The following is a 15,407-nucleotide window of genomic DNA, read 5'->3' on the forward strand; positions in this document are numbered from 1 at the left end:
TGAGTGCTTCACTTCTTGATATACACCTTGTGGAGGTGTTCACCATTGTACATATGCTGTACAACCCCTTGCTGTGTCAGATGGCCATAATTACACACTTTTCCTTGTGGATAGGCAGAGTACTTGTACAACTGTCGGTCTACCCTCTCAGGTTTCAAAGTTGACAGACTCTCAAGGAATGCTGGGAGCTTGGTGTGGGAGGGCAGCCTGTCAGGATCGAGTCTGCAGTTCCACGGTTCCAGGCTGAGTTCAGGGATGGCATACTGTGTCGTTCTGTCGCCATGGCGTATCACAACCTGAACCGACTTCAACTTGTAACCAGGCGCTGCCACACCTGAAAGCACAACAAGGAATAATCCAGTTCAGGACAAAGTCACCTGCTCACAGCTCAACATGCATGGGTTTTGCAATTGATGAAATATATTCCCACAATCTTGATGTGACCAGCAACACACTTTGGCAGCAACATCAGCTGTAACATACTTCTTGCAAATGTAACATAATGATTATGTACAACCCTCCCAGATAATCATTACACAAAATCTGATCAATCACTCGTAAAACAATCGTAAAGTGTACAAAAATACATACTTTAGTATACTATAAAAAAGCAGTGAATGATTTACTAGTGTCGCCGCTCCTTTTACCTTAAAAACAGACTGCAACAAATGTAAATACATTACATACATACATAGTCATACTCCTAAAAGAGTTGCAGCATAAACATTAAGTTCTGCTTCCAGTGTAATTTATCATTCAGCATTATAGTTAGGTCCCTATCACTTGGTCCAGTCTCTGATTCAATTAAGTTCTTTAGCATAAGGTATGGCTGGCCTCTTCTTCTTTTTGCTTCTGGGGACCAAAGGACTGGTTTACCGGCTGGTTCGCCATGTCGAGTAACATGTCCAGCAAGGTTTGGCCTGCCTGACTTCAGTAGAGATGGGTGGATGGGTCCAATACAGTTCTTTGTTTATTGTGGGGTCTGACTAAATACCGCAAACCAGCGCAAACCAGCGCAAACCAGCGCAAACGGGTCTATTATGCAGTATTCATGGGACAATGGCCTTGTTTAACGCTCTAAATACACTGTCTGTGCAATGAGAGATTAAAAAACACGGCAAATTATAAGTTTTTACCAGTTTTTTTTTAGTTATTCCGCTTGTTTCAAGTTCGAAAGGATTTCTGGCCGCCATCTTGGATCATCCGTGTAAGGGGTCTAGATGGAGAAATTATCGGTACCTTATTTACTTAGAAAATACCTTCATGGCTTGGCGCAGGCGCTTTTGACAGCTAAAACATGTCAAAAATCCACGGTGGCATGATTCCAATGCCCATCACTCGTATCCGCGTACGGATAACACTCGCTTTCACGGGGGGCTGGAGCGCGGCATGGGGGACTCGACACTCGCGCTTCGCGCTCGGTCTCGCAACCCATAACCCTAGCTAAAAAATGTCAAAAAACGCGGCTACGTCATCAGAGCTATCGCTCTTCATCTGCCTAATTTTGAAGATAATCTCATTCACTTTTGACTCAAAAGATAGTGCCAAAGTGCAATTTTCCCATCCAGACCCCTAACATGGATGATCCAAGATGGCGGCCAGAAATCCCTTCGAACTTGAAACAAGCAGAATAACTATTAAAAAAAGGGGTAAATACTTATAATTTGCCATGTTTTTTATTAAATATCGCACAGACAATGTGCTTATAGTGTATTTAGAGCGTCAAACAAGGCCGTTGTCCCATGAATACTGCATAATAGACCCGTTTGCGCTCGTTTGCGCTCGTTTGCACTCGTTTGCGGTGTTTAGGCATACCGGTTTATTGTGTGTTCCCACAAGGTTGTTGTATACAACACGTAATATCCTGGTGAAGGAACCGTCCAGTTTCCTGGTTTCAGAAGTTAAATCATGGTCCAATTGACTCACCACAACAAATGTAAATACAGGTAAATCTAATTCATCATCTTTTGACTAGAACAAAAGGTCAATTGAGGAGAAAAATGATGCTATTCCAGCTGGCTCTGCTATGGCACACATTCTCAGCATCAGGTCATCCCTACTCCTCTCAATATAAAATAATAATAATAATCATCTGGTTGTATTTCATTTGTATAAAATTAAAAAGGTTCAAAAAGACCACTATAGTATTAGACATGAGATACATGTTATACCTTCTTCCCCAGAGACAGACGCATTGGGGACATTGCAGTACTCTTGAAGGAACAGTTGTCCGATAGATGGGTGCCTGTATGGTGTGTGAATGGTGTCCTGATCCAAGGAGTCCTGATTCTCTATCTTGGCTCTTTGGCTGGGGACATATTTGGGGTGTCTTAATCCTGTCGTTTTCGGATCCTCATAGATCCAGGTGGAGATCAGGAAAACTGAAGTGCAAGTATTGAAAAATATCAGTGATAGTGTTATGGAACTTATGGGAGAAATCAGTCATGATAATCATCAGTTCATTGAAGCTATTGATGATGTCAAACACATAGTACTAGATTCTTATCTTTGATTTACCTGTGAGACAAGATATTAGGCAGGATGCAGCAAGGAGAATCATAGCATGTTTCCTCCTCATGTTGACATCAGCTGGTCTTGGAACATCCTCACAGTGGGTACTGCCACTGGGCTACATGCTTCTGCACCATGACATCTTGTTGCTTTCTGCTGGACTATGCCATTCGCAATTGTGAGGGATATACATTTTTCCTGTAAGTTTATAACGTTACATGTAAATGCATGACTGTATCCATAGATCATACAAACTGGATTACAAAACTTATATCATAGATAGTTAGAATGTTATATAGTCAACTCAAAATAGAACGGTAAAGTCTTATGATAAAAAAAAAGTCTGGCCCTTCTGATAAAAATGGTAGGCTCTGAGATATATCCTGTATCCTGAGTGGAACATTACTGACACAGCTGTATCCGGCTACCTGTTTATGTGGTCTTATTGATACAACATAATCAATGACTATGAGCAATTGTGAAATCCTCCAATTAAATGGAAGGGGGTGGGGATGGGCAGGAAGGAGTAGATTTTTTTTGACTGAATTTTTGAGAGGGGGTGCGCTATCAACCTTAATCCAAGACCATCTAATGGGCCTGAGAATTTAGACCATGGAATGGGAAGCTGAAAAAATGCTAACAATTTGCCAAATATTCTGAATAATATGAGGTACAAGTTCCAGCAAACCAATAGTCTGTCAGAGACTACAGTATGGTAAAATGTTGTTGGGTGGGTGACATCTAGCTTTGGGATTAACTCACACATGAACATTTGGTCAAATAGATGAAGGGTACTGAGGGATTCAATCCTAAATTCCGGTGAGTCCAATCTTTCATGAATTCAGTTTACAGTCTAAATTCTCCATAATATCTAAATGTGTCTTTAGAAGCTGATTTAGCAGAACACAGAATTGTAAAGAATCTTTTAAAAAGTTTGTCTTCTGCAAGTACCGGTCCATATGAGGGTTGTACTCTCCCGCTCTAGGATGTCCATTGTGGGCGATGACACCTTACTGCATTTAAAGGTGTCTTTTCAACAGGTGTCTACATCTGAAACACTATCCCAAGTTGTTATGGAGATGCGGGCTATTTTGGTACTGACCATGTGATATCCAGGTCAGGTATTGAGGTCACTCATGAATCAAGTGACCCAGAAGTGTTTCTGAAATTGCCATTTAACATGAAGTTGTTCTATACATAGTAGCAATGCTCTGTCGAAAAAAAAAAGTACTGCGCAAAAAAGGTTAATGTTATAACGTTACATGTACTTTTAATGCCAATATCTATGCTGGAATAAGTGATGGGCACTTGTCTCCTCAAGGACAAACACCCTTGGTCTCCTCTGGCATTTAAAAGAGAGTGCACCTGTCCCAGATTTATGCTAAGTTGGCAATTAAGGTCACAGCAGCTATCCTTAGCTCCTTGGTGAAACCTGACCCTACAAACCACCCCCTCCCAACCCACATCCACACCCCCTTTGCCCCAAGGAGGTACCCAGCCCTGCTGTGCATTTATATTTGACCTTGGCCTCGGCTGTATTGCCATCCTCCCCAGTCTCTGTGATCTTCACACGTTATAAAAGGATCATCCGCACGTTTGGGTTGACTCGGCTTGGCATCATGTCAATCAACAAACATTTCACTGATATCTCTGCTGCTGACCCAGGAGCACTAAAGGGTTACACGTGACCTGGTTGTTTGCTGCATGAAGCACCGTAGCAGATTGTTATGCCGTCACAAAGGGACCTTGTTCACTTTTCTCATCAAAACCCCCAGTTACTCATTAAAAACTCAACAAACATTCGAAAGTAAACACACAAGACGGACACAAACGCGAAACGTGCAGGTGATGAAGGAAGGGAGTGGAAGGGGCATTTGGAGGGCGGCAATGTTTACCATGCGTCTGCCATGAGGTTATGTCACCAGCCAGCCAATCAGAGCAAAGAGTTCACGTGATGGGAACGACTGGAAATTTCCTAAGGCTAAAAAGGTAGACCAATCAGCGTTCGCTATTTTGAATAAATTAAATTTCGGCCAATCACAGCACGCAATTCGCCCATTCTGCGTGTGCTCTAGCTTTTGTGGGGTGTATTTCAACAGACGACTCGTGAACCAGAAGACGTGGACTTGAATTCAACCCGATTCTCGGCCTAGAAATGAGAAAAGATGACCACACAACGGAACCCTGCCATCCATCTGATTGCTGGAGGGTTAGTGGAAGCTCTTTGACCTAAAAATTTGAAAAAATAAGAAATATTTCCTCGGAAAGTAACGCATGAATATGTCTCCAACTCGTGCTGTCCTTTCCTCGAACGTTTTACTGAATATTCAGTACTGGTATCGAGTGTCATGGAAATTCCCGCCACCGTTATGCTGTATTTTTGGCATCCTTTCTCTCAGTTAGTCTTAAGTTTCCTATTATGAAACAAGGTCTCAATGTATTTTGCTTGTTGTGAGAAATTGAAAAGCGTATACATGGTGTAAAGCTGATATAGGCACATGTTTATGCTGATTCTAAACCCGATGATTTTCTCAAGCCAGGATGCATGTGAAAATTTCCAACAAACCTAGCGATTTAGAGCAAAAATAAAAACATGGAATAGAGAGATAGGGGGGCACAGTTTATGTGGTGAAACAGCTGTTTGCAATTAAACAAATGGAAATTTTCTGTGAGGGCCGCCCTGTACTGAGAGGGGCGTTTGATTTTTTGAAAATAAATTATGTAATATGATCTTACAGATAGTTTCATTCTAAAAATTTACTGCTAGGTCACTAATTTTGTATAACTTCAAATAAACAAGTGTTTTTTTGGATGAACCATGTAGAATTTTCAGAATGCACCTTAAAAGTATCGAGGGTAAAGTATTATTCACGACGCACGACAACAAACGGGCTATGTGGGTGGGGAGGGGGGCTTGGACTGGGAATGGCAAAGGTCATTGCATCAGAAAAATCAAGGAGGTTAAAAAATTATGTTGAGAAATGTTGCAATCTTGAACAAAAGCAAATTATTTCACTCAGATTCTTGCTATGCTGATGCAAGTATTAATTGGTGTTGACTAAAACACAAACACCAGATAATTACATTAAATTTATACCATTGATTGGCATTAGGACAACAATGGGGTCTTGTACACTTTCTCTGCACTTGCTTATCAGTGCCTCAAGAGAAGATGGTCTTAACTTAGAGTATACAGTGACATCTCTTGAATAACTGCAAATGGGATATGTGCTAGACATTTGGGAAGAGTGAATCAGAAAGAATTTAGTAAAACCCATTTCCTGTCTTTAGTGTCTTACCTAAATGTGTAACATCGTACCATTTGCTGCTCAACATGCCAGGACGAACAAACCCAACAAGTGTATCAGTCTTCTACCCATAAGATGTTCTAAGGATAACTTGAGGTCATATTTTAGTATCTGCTTTCTCCAGTTCTCCCTTTTTTGGGAGTAAAGGGTCACACATGCAAAATACAGTGCTAGTGGTGGGCGCACCCGCCATACCAGTGGCTGTGTACAAAGCAAATAAGGAGTGTCCCATTTTGCATTGGGATAGCAAACAAGCATGTTTTGGACTCACGTGGCAAGTTGAGTAGTGTAATGGCAGTATTTTTTGTGTGAACCCACATATAATTGGAACATTGTTTGATGTTAAAACCCACACATAATAGAAAAGGTGGGATCTTCGAAAAAGGAGTAGAACCCAATAACCCAGAACCTAGAGTTAGCTTTTACTAGTTTTAGACTAGAGTAGACACCTTGGATATTGTTTTTTACTTTGTCTGAATCTCTCATGTTACCTGCAATTAGCCTACGGGCAAGAATTTGCAATAAACTTTATATTGTTTTTTTCCCTTTACTCTTCCAGAGCTGGTGGAACTGCCGGTGCAATTCTGACATGCCCTCTAGAAGTAGTCAAAACACGGCTACAGTCGTCAGTATATACGTTCCCATCTTCAAATATTCTCCTGGCCGGAATTCAGAACGGCCACGGTACGCCAGCAGGCATCGTTCAGCTCAGCACGTGTGCCCAGACCAGCACACAAGCATTCGTCACAACAGGAAGGCCATCCATCGGAATAGTACAGTGTATTAGGTAAGCCAGATCATGTCTGTTTTCATGTTACCAGTTACATAACATAGTTGTGAATAAAATGTTTGTGCCAATACACCCCATAAAAAATACTCCAATGAAAGGTAAAGAAATAGTAAAAAAATATAGCAATAGACTGAAAAAAATGACATTGGGTAATACTAAGATAATAAGTTATCACCACCAATTAAATCATAATAATCAGAAAAAAATATTTGACCCTTTCATAATAATCAGAAAAAAATCTTTGACCCTTTCAATCTTCTCAGATGCCAAGGATCCATTGTACAGAATGGTCAATTTGACCTCAAGAGGGGGTTTGCCATCAGTGCTTTAGGATTATTATAGATATGTTTGTCAGATGGAGTGATCAACTTGACAGTCTGTGGTTCACATGGAGTGGTCAGTCTGACTTGGTAAACACTGCACAGTTAGTTGGGATAGTCTGGTGGATAAGTTTGTCTTATCTGGAGGAGCTCTCACAGTGTGTACAGAGTGGCGTGGGCTTTTCTCACTGTTGTATAACATAAAGCCCAAGGGAGATACTGTGGTTGTATAACATGATAAATTATAGGGGAGAATGCAAAAGCCTTTAGGCACCTCTCTGTAATTGTCTGTACTTGGGTTATTTTAGGTGTCTAATCAATCCTAAACTGAACTAAAGGAACTAGCCTGTGTGAAAGTTTTACTCTGTTGTGAGAAGCAATTCTTGTGTGTTGTGCTAAATCAATCATATCCTTTTGGGTTTGACCTGTTTGGAACCTTGCAGTAAAGGGATGGAATCCAGTGGGATTACAGATTCTTGGTATCAGTAATGTCAGCAACAACCCAGATAAGTGCGACCATTTGTGTAGGTCTCATGATGTTTGGCAATGGTCACAAATCTGTGTCCAACATTATTCAGTAGTCCTGGAAAGTGCACTAGAATATTAGTGTTTCTTGTGCACATTACACTGAAATGTGTTGTTACTTTCTCATGATGAAAATAGGTACAAATGTACATAACTTACTCATGGCTCTTCAGAATGAAGAAAAATTATTGTTCCTTTTTTTAGTAAAAATTGACTTTGTGCATATCAGAAATGGAGGAGCGAAAGATGCTTGAATGTAAACATGCAAATAGACCTATTCTTGCAATTCCCCAAGAGGATCAATTCTCTTGTAAACATCTATACTTCTAGTACTACCAATTGCTTTGATACAATGAGTTATTGCAGCAAAATTTCACCCACTAAGGCAGTAAGGAATATCAGCATTGGATCAGCATGTACAAACTTTTCCATCAGCCCTCTGGACTATAAGTAGTGTCTGTATCTGGGGATGTCCAAACTTTTCCATCACCCTGCTGGTGCGTGATGACGTGGGTGACCTGAAATAGCTTGGGGTAGAGGAGCCACTGGCAGGCTGCCCATCCTAAAATATCTAGACTGTACCAATAGTGCTGTAAAGTCATTCAGGAAACTGGCAAAGTTAAATCTGGTGTTGAAGGACTTTTTTTAAACAATTATAAATACATAATCCTTTCTCAAATTTGAAAATCTTTTGCTCAAACTGTTGGTTGACTGCTAGTGTTGTCAGTGCTCAAACCACAAGAATGCCCATTGATAAGAGTTGTCATGCTTGTAACTTGATCATGCTGTCAGTATCACTCCTCTGCAAAACTACAGTGTTAGCATTCTTGTAAAACATCTAATGGAAAGTTACATAGTTAAGTGTGTGGGGGTACATTAATCATGCCAATGCTATTCCACAGTAACGTAGATTGTTTCGGAGAACAGTGGAATTTTAAAAGCGGGCGCCACTTCCGTTGGGATATAGTTGAAAGTCCAGCCCAGAGAGCTGACCAACCAATGACAGCAGCCCCTTTGATCACGCCTTGCCCATGTGAAGCCCACGACCATAATATTTGACTTTCAAACCAGCATGTGACCCTGAAGGGTGAAAGTCCAATGAGCTAGCTACATAGTAACTTTTGAGGACACGGACATGTTAAGTAACAGGCTAGGAACAATATCTGCAGCCATTTAACGTTGGGTTTGAAATCCAGTCAAATATCTAAATCAGAAGTATGTTACACTTTCAGAACATAAGTCTACAAATACAATGGATATTTGTTTGCAGCTATTGAATTGAATGAATAGTTACCGTCTACAAATAAAAGTGTATTTTTAAATTTACAGTACAAGGACAAACTCTTGAGTGAAAAGCATGATTTTTGATGTTAGGATGTTTCTTGTTTTGCAGATATATTGTGGAGAATGAAGGTGTGTTGGCGTTGTTCAAGGGCCTGGGGCCAAACTTGGTGGGCGTGGCACCTTCAAGGTAGGTCACATTCCAATTTGAGACAGGGCTCCTCTTGCTTCTGTCCCAGTTGTATGTGTGATGCACAGTATCCAGGACCAACACTTTTCTTTAAAACTTTTTTATTCTCTTCACACATAAACACCACAACTTTGGTTTTGTTGATATCTAACATTCACCAGCAAGTTTTACAATCAGTTTGACATCCTGTGTGGTTGTATTGTCTATCCCTACCCTGTGCATGATTTCTATAACAAGAGCAAAATACAATGTAGTTCAGGATATACTGTGGCTTTTATTTCACGTTTGGCAAAATTTTAACTGTTAACTGTGTGTTATGTACCACAGCCCATAGCTCATCCTAGATTTTATAGTCTTCCCACTCCAATCTAAACTCCAATCGTCACTTCACATCCTTTTTGTACAAAGCATGATAAAAATACAAAGAGAGACCAGCATGACAGAAAACCTTTATGACATGGAAATACTTGAAATAGCTGGACCTATGGAGCTTTGGGCAATGTGTACACCATTCCAATTACATTTGATATAAAGCAGTAATATAGATGGGGATTGCTAACCTTGTTTTTAACAGTAAAGATCGCGCACTGCTTAATGTCTTGGTTATTTTAGTTTAAGGGGTGGTTGTGATTGTGCATGGCTGCTTTGGAAGTGGTGTTTTTTTTCCTCAGCTGGTGGCATTGGAATATGGAGGATACAACATTACAAGGAATATCATAGGGAATATGGCAATTCCCTTCGTCCCTCGCATTAGTTAAGCGTGAGTGGGCTGTTTTACATACGGTAGCACAGATAAAATGCCAAACAGACTTTATCATATGATGAATATGTTGTCTTCTTTGTGACAATGTTTTGGCACCCTGTTTCTCCCATTAGATACATATACCAGCACTGATATACTAGGCAATGAACAGATTTTATATCGTTGGCTGGGACAGTTTAACAAAAAATTGTCAGCTTTCTTAGATTATGTGTATCTAACAGGGGAAACATGGTGACTGTATTAATGTGTTTTTGGTAAAACAATCCAAGAGGTATGTTTGGGATATCTTTTGGTCCTATGTTGTTGAACATTTGATCAAGAGGTGATGATATACCAAATTTCTGTTTGGAACTTGAGGCTAAAATTCAGGGGTATTTTTATTTTATTTTTTTTACAAACGTGCTGCTGCTGTGAAGTTATAGGAGGGGGAGCTTGACATGATAACATCCTGCCCATTTGCTGTTTTTTATCAGTGTCCTACCTCAAATTCTAATCCCTTTGACTCAACACCGGAATAGTTAATATGCTTTTGGGGTTACCTACACTTCTCTCTTGCTGAATCTTTCCTTGTAGGCAAAATAGGTCCATGGATGATTTTTTAGGCATCACATATGAGCTATGTTTTCTATCATGTATTTGTATTGTAAAGTTAAGATATGATATACATGTATGGTGAATGATGTCATAGATCTCATATTGGTCTGATGATTGATTCGCATTTCTAGTTGGTTAGGAAGATCGTACTGTGTGTGATTTCTGTGTTGCCTGTTTCATTTGTCTTAATTCGTTGCTAATCTGTAATAAGCCATGAGATAATTATACCTGATACCCATTTGACGAGAGAATTTTTTAAAACTTACAACATTCTGGACTAATTTGAACAGAACATGAATGATAAAAACATTGAACAAAACAAAGTATATTTGAGAAAGTTGTTAGGATCATTTGCAATTTTCCCCATGTTGTCCCTTTGCACATTGTGTAACTGGTTGTTTTGGTTTTGTCCACTCTCTACAGAGCCATTTATTTTGGCACCTACGCTCAGGCCAAGAAGTTCTTCAACAGACACATGAAATACGAGTCCAGTGCCGTCCACATGAGCTCTGCGATGTGTGCAGGTAACTATTTTTAGCTCATTACCACCTAGTGTTAAGCTGTTCAACTGGTGTTGAGTCCTTTTCAGGTGTAACTACTCAGGTCATCTTTTTTTAATGCCTCAGGCATGTTGAGTGCACAAAAAGCTGGGGGTCAAAATGTAAACTATGTGCAGCATAATTATCTCACAGAGGACTGTATTAAACACTGGCCCAATGGCCCTGACCTGTAGTTTACCCCCAGACTCAGACAGGCTCAGGGGCACCTCCCACTTACACATGTCATGGTTGATGCTTGCACCCCACTACTGGACATGAAATATAGGAGATGAAAAAAGCTACCTTTGTGCCAGACATATTGATTTGTTTGTTCGCTTGGCACATGTCCAAGTACTGACATCACGCCTTATGTAAATATCAGGAACACAAAGGAGGGCTTGTCCAGGGTTTTGTAAACAAAGGTGTTTCCATCCTCGAACTTGGCATTGAGACAAGTCTTCAGAGGATTACCCTTGTTATTGACAATAACATCTTTGTGTTTTGGTTGAAAGGTTAAAAGCTTTAGTGGGGATCGAACTAAAGCTGTTTTTTGCCCCCCAAAACAACGGCAACAACAAATTATCAGCTTTCTCTAGCTGAACGCTTTCCCTACTATACATTGATGATAAATTTTGTTATTTGGTAGAAACATTGATATATATATGTAGTGTATTCTTTGGTTAGGTGTGGGTGTAGGCATAGGGCAATTCTTGAAAACACTGAATATTCATGGCAATGACCAGTGTAACACCACTGTTTTGTTATGTGGTAGGTCTGAATTTGTTGCCTTCTTCACTCCCCAGGTTTCACGGCCTGCACGCTCACCAACCCCATTTGGTACGTCAAGACCAGACTGCAGCTGGACCAGAAGTATGTCAACTCTACCTCGAACCATACTAGACAGGCACAGTACGGCATCTACCTTCTCACCATTCTGGTTTTCTGTTCCATCCCAAATTAATCCAAATTCTGCAAGTCTGATGATTCAGCCAATTACAAACTTGTGGCATGCCATAGCTGATTCACTGCTGCAGTGCTTTGTGGCATGCTATGCCTGATTGAATCAGCTGATGGTAGTGAATGGAGTTGGTAGATGTCTGCTTTGCCTGCTTATGGATATTAGAAACAATGGTTTCAAAAGATATCTTGTACTAGTAGACAAAAGTGTAGATATACATAAGGCATTCCAGCTTTGTCTTGCAATGACCAAATCATCAAATGTTGCTCTTTAGATTCATAAATCAATTTCTAGATTGTATGTTGCAATCTAATATTGTAATGTAAAAAAATTGTCATGTAAAATGTTAAGATACATGTACTTCTTTGCTTTTGAACATACTGTCACAAATGTGAGGGAAACATTGGTTATAGAAAGTCTGATTTTATAGTATAATATAAACCTTACTTGAACAACATTGAGCTAAATGTGCTTCAGTTGACTTTACAACAAAACATGTAACATAAAGAATTGCCACTCAGTACCTTATTAAATTGCTTTTTCCTACCAGGAAAACGGGAGAGAACCTGACAGTGCGGGATTGCGTGAGGAAAACCTACGGCAGGGAAGGTCTGCGTGGATTTTACCGTGGAGTTACTGCGTCGTACGCGGGGATCTCGGAGACTGTGATTCACTTTGTGATCTATGAGCACATCAAGCAGATGATAGCTCAGAACAGATGTTGTGATTGTGAAAAGACTTGGCAGGACTTTGTGGAGTTCATGGGAGTAGCAGCTGTATCCAAGTCACTGGCCACCTGCATAGCTTATCCTCATGGTGAGTCCTTTGTCATTAATTAAGTAACAGGCTGACCTTTTAGACAGTTTTTTTTCCAAGCCAAGCAGTAATATTTAAAGTAACCAGTGCTAATTTTAGTCTTAACACTGCTGAAAAAACACTTTGAACTTGTTTGACAGCTGTCGGCTACAAATGTGCAGATATTTTCTCTCAAATAGTAAATAACATCACCCAGTTACTGTGTTTCTGGTTATGGTAGCTTACAGGAAACAAGGTTTTCTGCTCGCAGGAACTGTTCCTTTCTACAGTACCTTTCCATGTAGACATTGACAATATACAAAGAGATTAAAGATGTTTTCCCTTCTCGTTCCTACAGAGGTGGTGAGAACGAGATTACGGCAGGAAGGCAAGAAGTACCACGGGTTCTTCCAGACAATAGCGACGGTTGCACGCGAGGAAGGCTACCGCGCCCTGTACAGAGGACTGAAAACACAGCTGGTCCGACAGATCCCGAACACTGCAACTATGATGGCTGTGTACGAGGTCGTCGTATACCTCCTGGAGGGGTAACCGCCAACTGGCAATACACAAACAGACATTGCTGCTGAGGGAATAGTTCTCAACACGGGAGCTAGCTATGCAATGCTGCAACAGAAGACGCATGCATGGAAAACTACAAAACCCCTTTCAGACTCTCAACATGAGCACTACTAGAGGACAATAGTTCACAAAGCTCTGAAAATTGAAATAGGTGAGGGGAGCAATAGTTCATTTGGAAAGCTCCACACATCTCTGCAATCACACAAGCACTGCATGTACAGATGTCAAAAGCATTGTTTCTATGTGAAGGGAGAACCTAGTGCCGTTGCCGTATTTGTCAACTGTAGTGCCTGTAAACTCAGTGGATGGAAAGCGTTGCTATTAGAGGACATTAGGTGTGCAATTTGTACTTGAGCTGAGCCATTCCCAACTCAGAAGTCAGCAGGGTTTAGCTGAATGCTAGATAGGGACCATTTGGGATGTGTATAGAGCTAAGCTGTATGGTAACTCAGAAAGATGGTGTATGGTACATATGTTGTAACTGACTACAGTTGACATAAAGATTCTCCAGCCTGAGTTTTGTACGAGACTGAGACTTAAGCCTGAGTTTTATAATGAGACTGAGATTGAGACTTAACAAGTACTGTTGTGAATTGGTCGTGAATGGTACCATAACAGAAATTGAGATGGTGGACCAGGGTATGACAAACTTACTTCTGTCCGAGGACAGCCTAGTATTGTAGTCGCACTTTGTGGTGCCATGATATATATTATATATCCATATACATCTATGTTGTATATCTATGGAACACTGCAAACATAGCCATTATTGAATAGGCTAGACTTTCTAAAAGTGCCAAAGACTGACATGCAGTAAAGGAATGTCAGGGTCTTATTCTGTAGTTTTGTATGAACCAAGAGACAGGTTATATTATTACTGCAAGACTCAAGAGCGAGCTCTTAAAATCCTAATTTGAGTTTTTTTTCTTCGAACAGTACTTAACCAAACTAGTGAAACATTTTTGAAATGTTAAACATAGAGATTGAGTACAATTAACAGAAGCAGCGAATTATGATTGAAAAGTTCCCTAAGTTTTATCAGTGTTACCCCTAGAGGTCTTGGCAAAAAAAAGTTGCTTAACGAAGAAAAGTTGCGTTTTTCTTAGTTCTTGTACATAGGTTGTTGAATCATGAAAAATTGTATAATACTGTGAATACAAAATTATGTTGCTTTTGTTGTTGATGTCTCAGTAACTAATAGAAGACTTTTTGTACTGCTGGGACAATTTACCTTTTCCAGACAACTGAAAAGATGATGAAGGAAGACCCAAACATTTCTAAAACAAAACGTCTTCTTTTTACTCTGGGAGACATCTTCACATGAGTTGTAAAATCATTCTGTACAGAGTTATGTTACACCTTGTTTATATTGTACATTAAAGTATATGTGCCAAGTCATTCGTCTTATGGTTGTCCATGTTGAGTCATTCTTTTCACATGCAAGAAAGCAGGAGACAGGCTCCAATGAATTCTCATATTTGAGTTCGTACCCACAATCCCACTGTTGTCAGATAAAATTCCACATAGCATCTATTAGCCAGTTGGCTCTACTCTACTAGAAAAATTTTACCTAACCAAAGCCTCACCAATGGTAACTTAAGCCTCGTTCTCATTGAAATGTCAAAAGTGCTGTCGCCTGACTGTACGACTTGATATTGAGCAAATTATAGACAGCATGGTCCCTTTGATTTTGTAACTTTTTTTTGTTATGACTGATCCTGGTAATGTTTTACAAAAGGTGCACCACAACAGTCATATTGGTTCATGGCATTGAAGGTTACTATAGTCTCGGTTGGGATTTCAAGCCCTAAAAAATGGCTGTCGCCTGAGAAGATACGAAGAATTCAAATAGTAGCCAAAAATGGAACAATTCAGTTCCCAAAATGATTGTTCGGCAGATGAAACCAGCTACCCAGGCCCTCTGTCTGATCACGTCAGGTGTGAGGAGGGTTATACCTGTCGCCAAATTCGGTAACAAACGTTACCACCACGAGTACGATGGTTGCCACGGTTATACTTACTATAACCACGTATAAGACTAGAAATGGCCGTTTTTGTGACGCTTGACAGTTTTCTGGTTTTCTAAAGAAACAAAAAAAGGTCATTGACTGCCATTTGTATCCCACCTTGCTTACAAAATGTTGCACAGAAATGACTGTAACAAACGTTACCATTGTTTGATGCTTTCTATTCTGTCTGACCCGGTGCAAACATGCTGCCCACTTTTTAAATGTCCCTAATACCCCCCTCC

At 40.1% G+C, this 15,407-nt stretch overlaps 2 protein-coding genes across 3 annotated transcripts; one reads left to right on the plus strand and one right to left on the minus strand.

Annotated features, from left to right (window-relative positions):
* Nucleotides 1-8: 8 nt before the first annotated feature.
* LOC118430383 (2-phosphoxylose phosphatase 1-like) lies at nucleotides 9-4,412 on the minus strand. The gene is made up of 4 exons (XM_035841237.1): nucleotides 4,034-4,412; nucleotides 2,518-2,709; nucleotides 2,172-2,381; nucleotides 9-334 (listed from the first exon to the last, which is right to left on the minus strand). The coding sequence occupies exons 2-4, from the start codon at nucleotides 2,576-2,578 to the stop codon at nucleotides 9-11; spliced, it is 597 nt and encodes a 198-aa protein (XP_035697130.1). The 5' UTR covers nucleotides 2,579-2,709; nucleotides 4,034-4,412.
* Nucleotides 4,413-4,548: 136 nt separating this feature from the next.
* On the plus strand, nucleotides 4,549-14,554 carry LOC118430360 (solute carrier family 25 member 36-like). 2 transcript variants are annotated; one of them, XM_035841203.1, is made up of 7 exons: nucleotides 4,549-4,720; nucleotides 6,379-6,606; nucleotides 8,848-8,925; nucleotides 10,706-10,806; nucleotides 11,625-11,730; nucleotides 12,330-12,595; nucleotides 12,933-14,554. In XM_035841203.1, the coding sequence occupies exons 1-7, from the start codon at nucleotides 4,677-4,679 to the stop codon at nucleotides 13,124-13,126; spliced, it is 1,017 nt and encodes a 338-aa protein (XP_035697096.1). In that variant the 5' UTR covers nucleotides 4,549-4,676; the 3' UTR covers nucleotides 13,127-14,554. The 2 variants fall into 2 exon arrangements, with proteins under 2 accessions (XP_035697096.1, XP_035697097.1); XM_035841204.1 differs by having other exon boundaries at nucleotides 11,625-11,691.
* Nucleotides 14,555-15,407: the final 853 nt, after the last annotated feature.

Source organism: Branchiostoma floridae, chromosome 14, assembly GCF_000003815.2.
Source record: "Branchiostoma floridae strain S238N-H82 chromosome 14, Bfl_VNyyK, whole genome shotgun sequence".
NCBI classification, from domain to species: Eukaryota; Metazoa; Chordata; class Leptocardii; order Amphioxiformes; family Branchiostomatidae; genus Branchiostoma; species Branchiostoma floridae.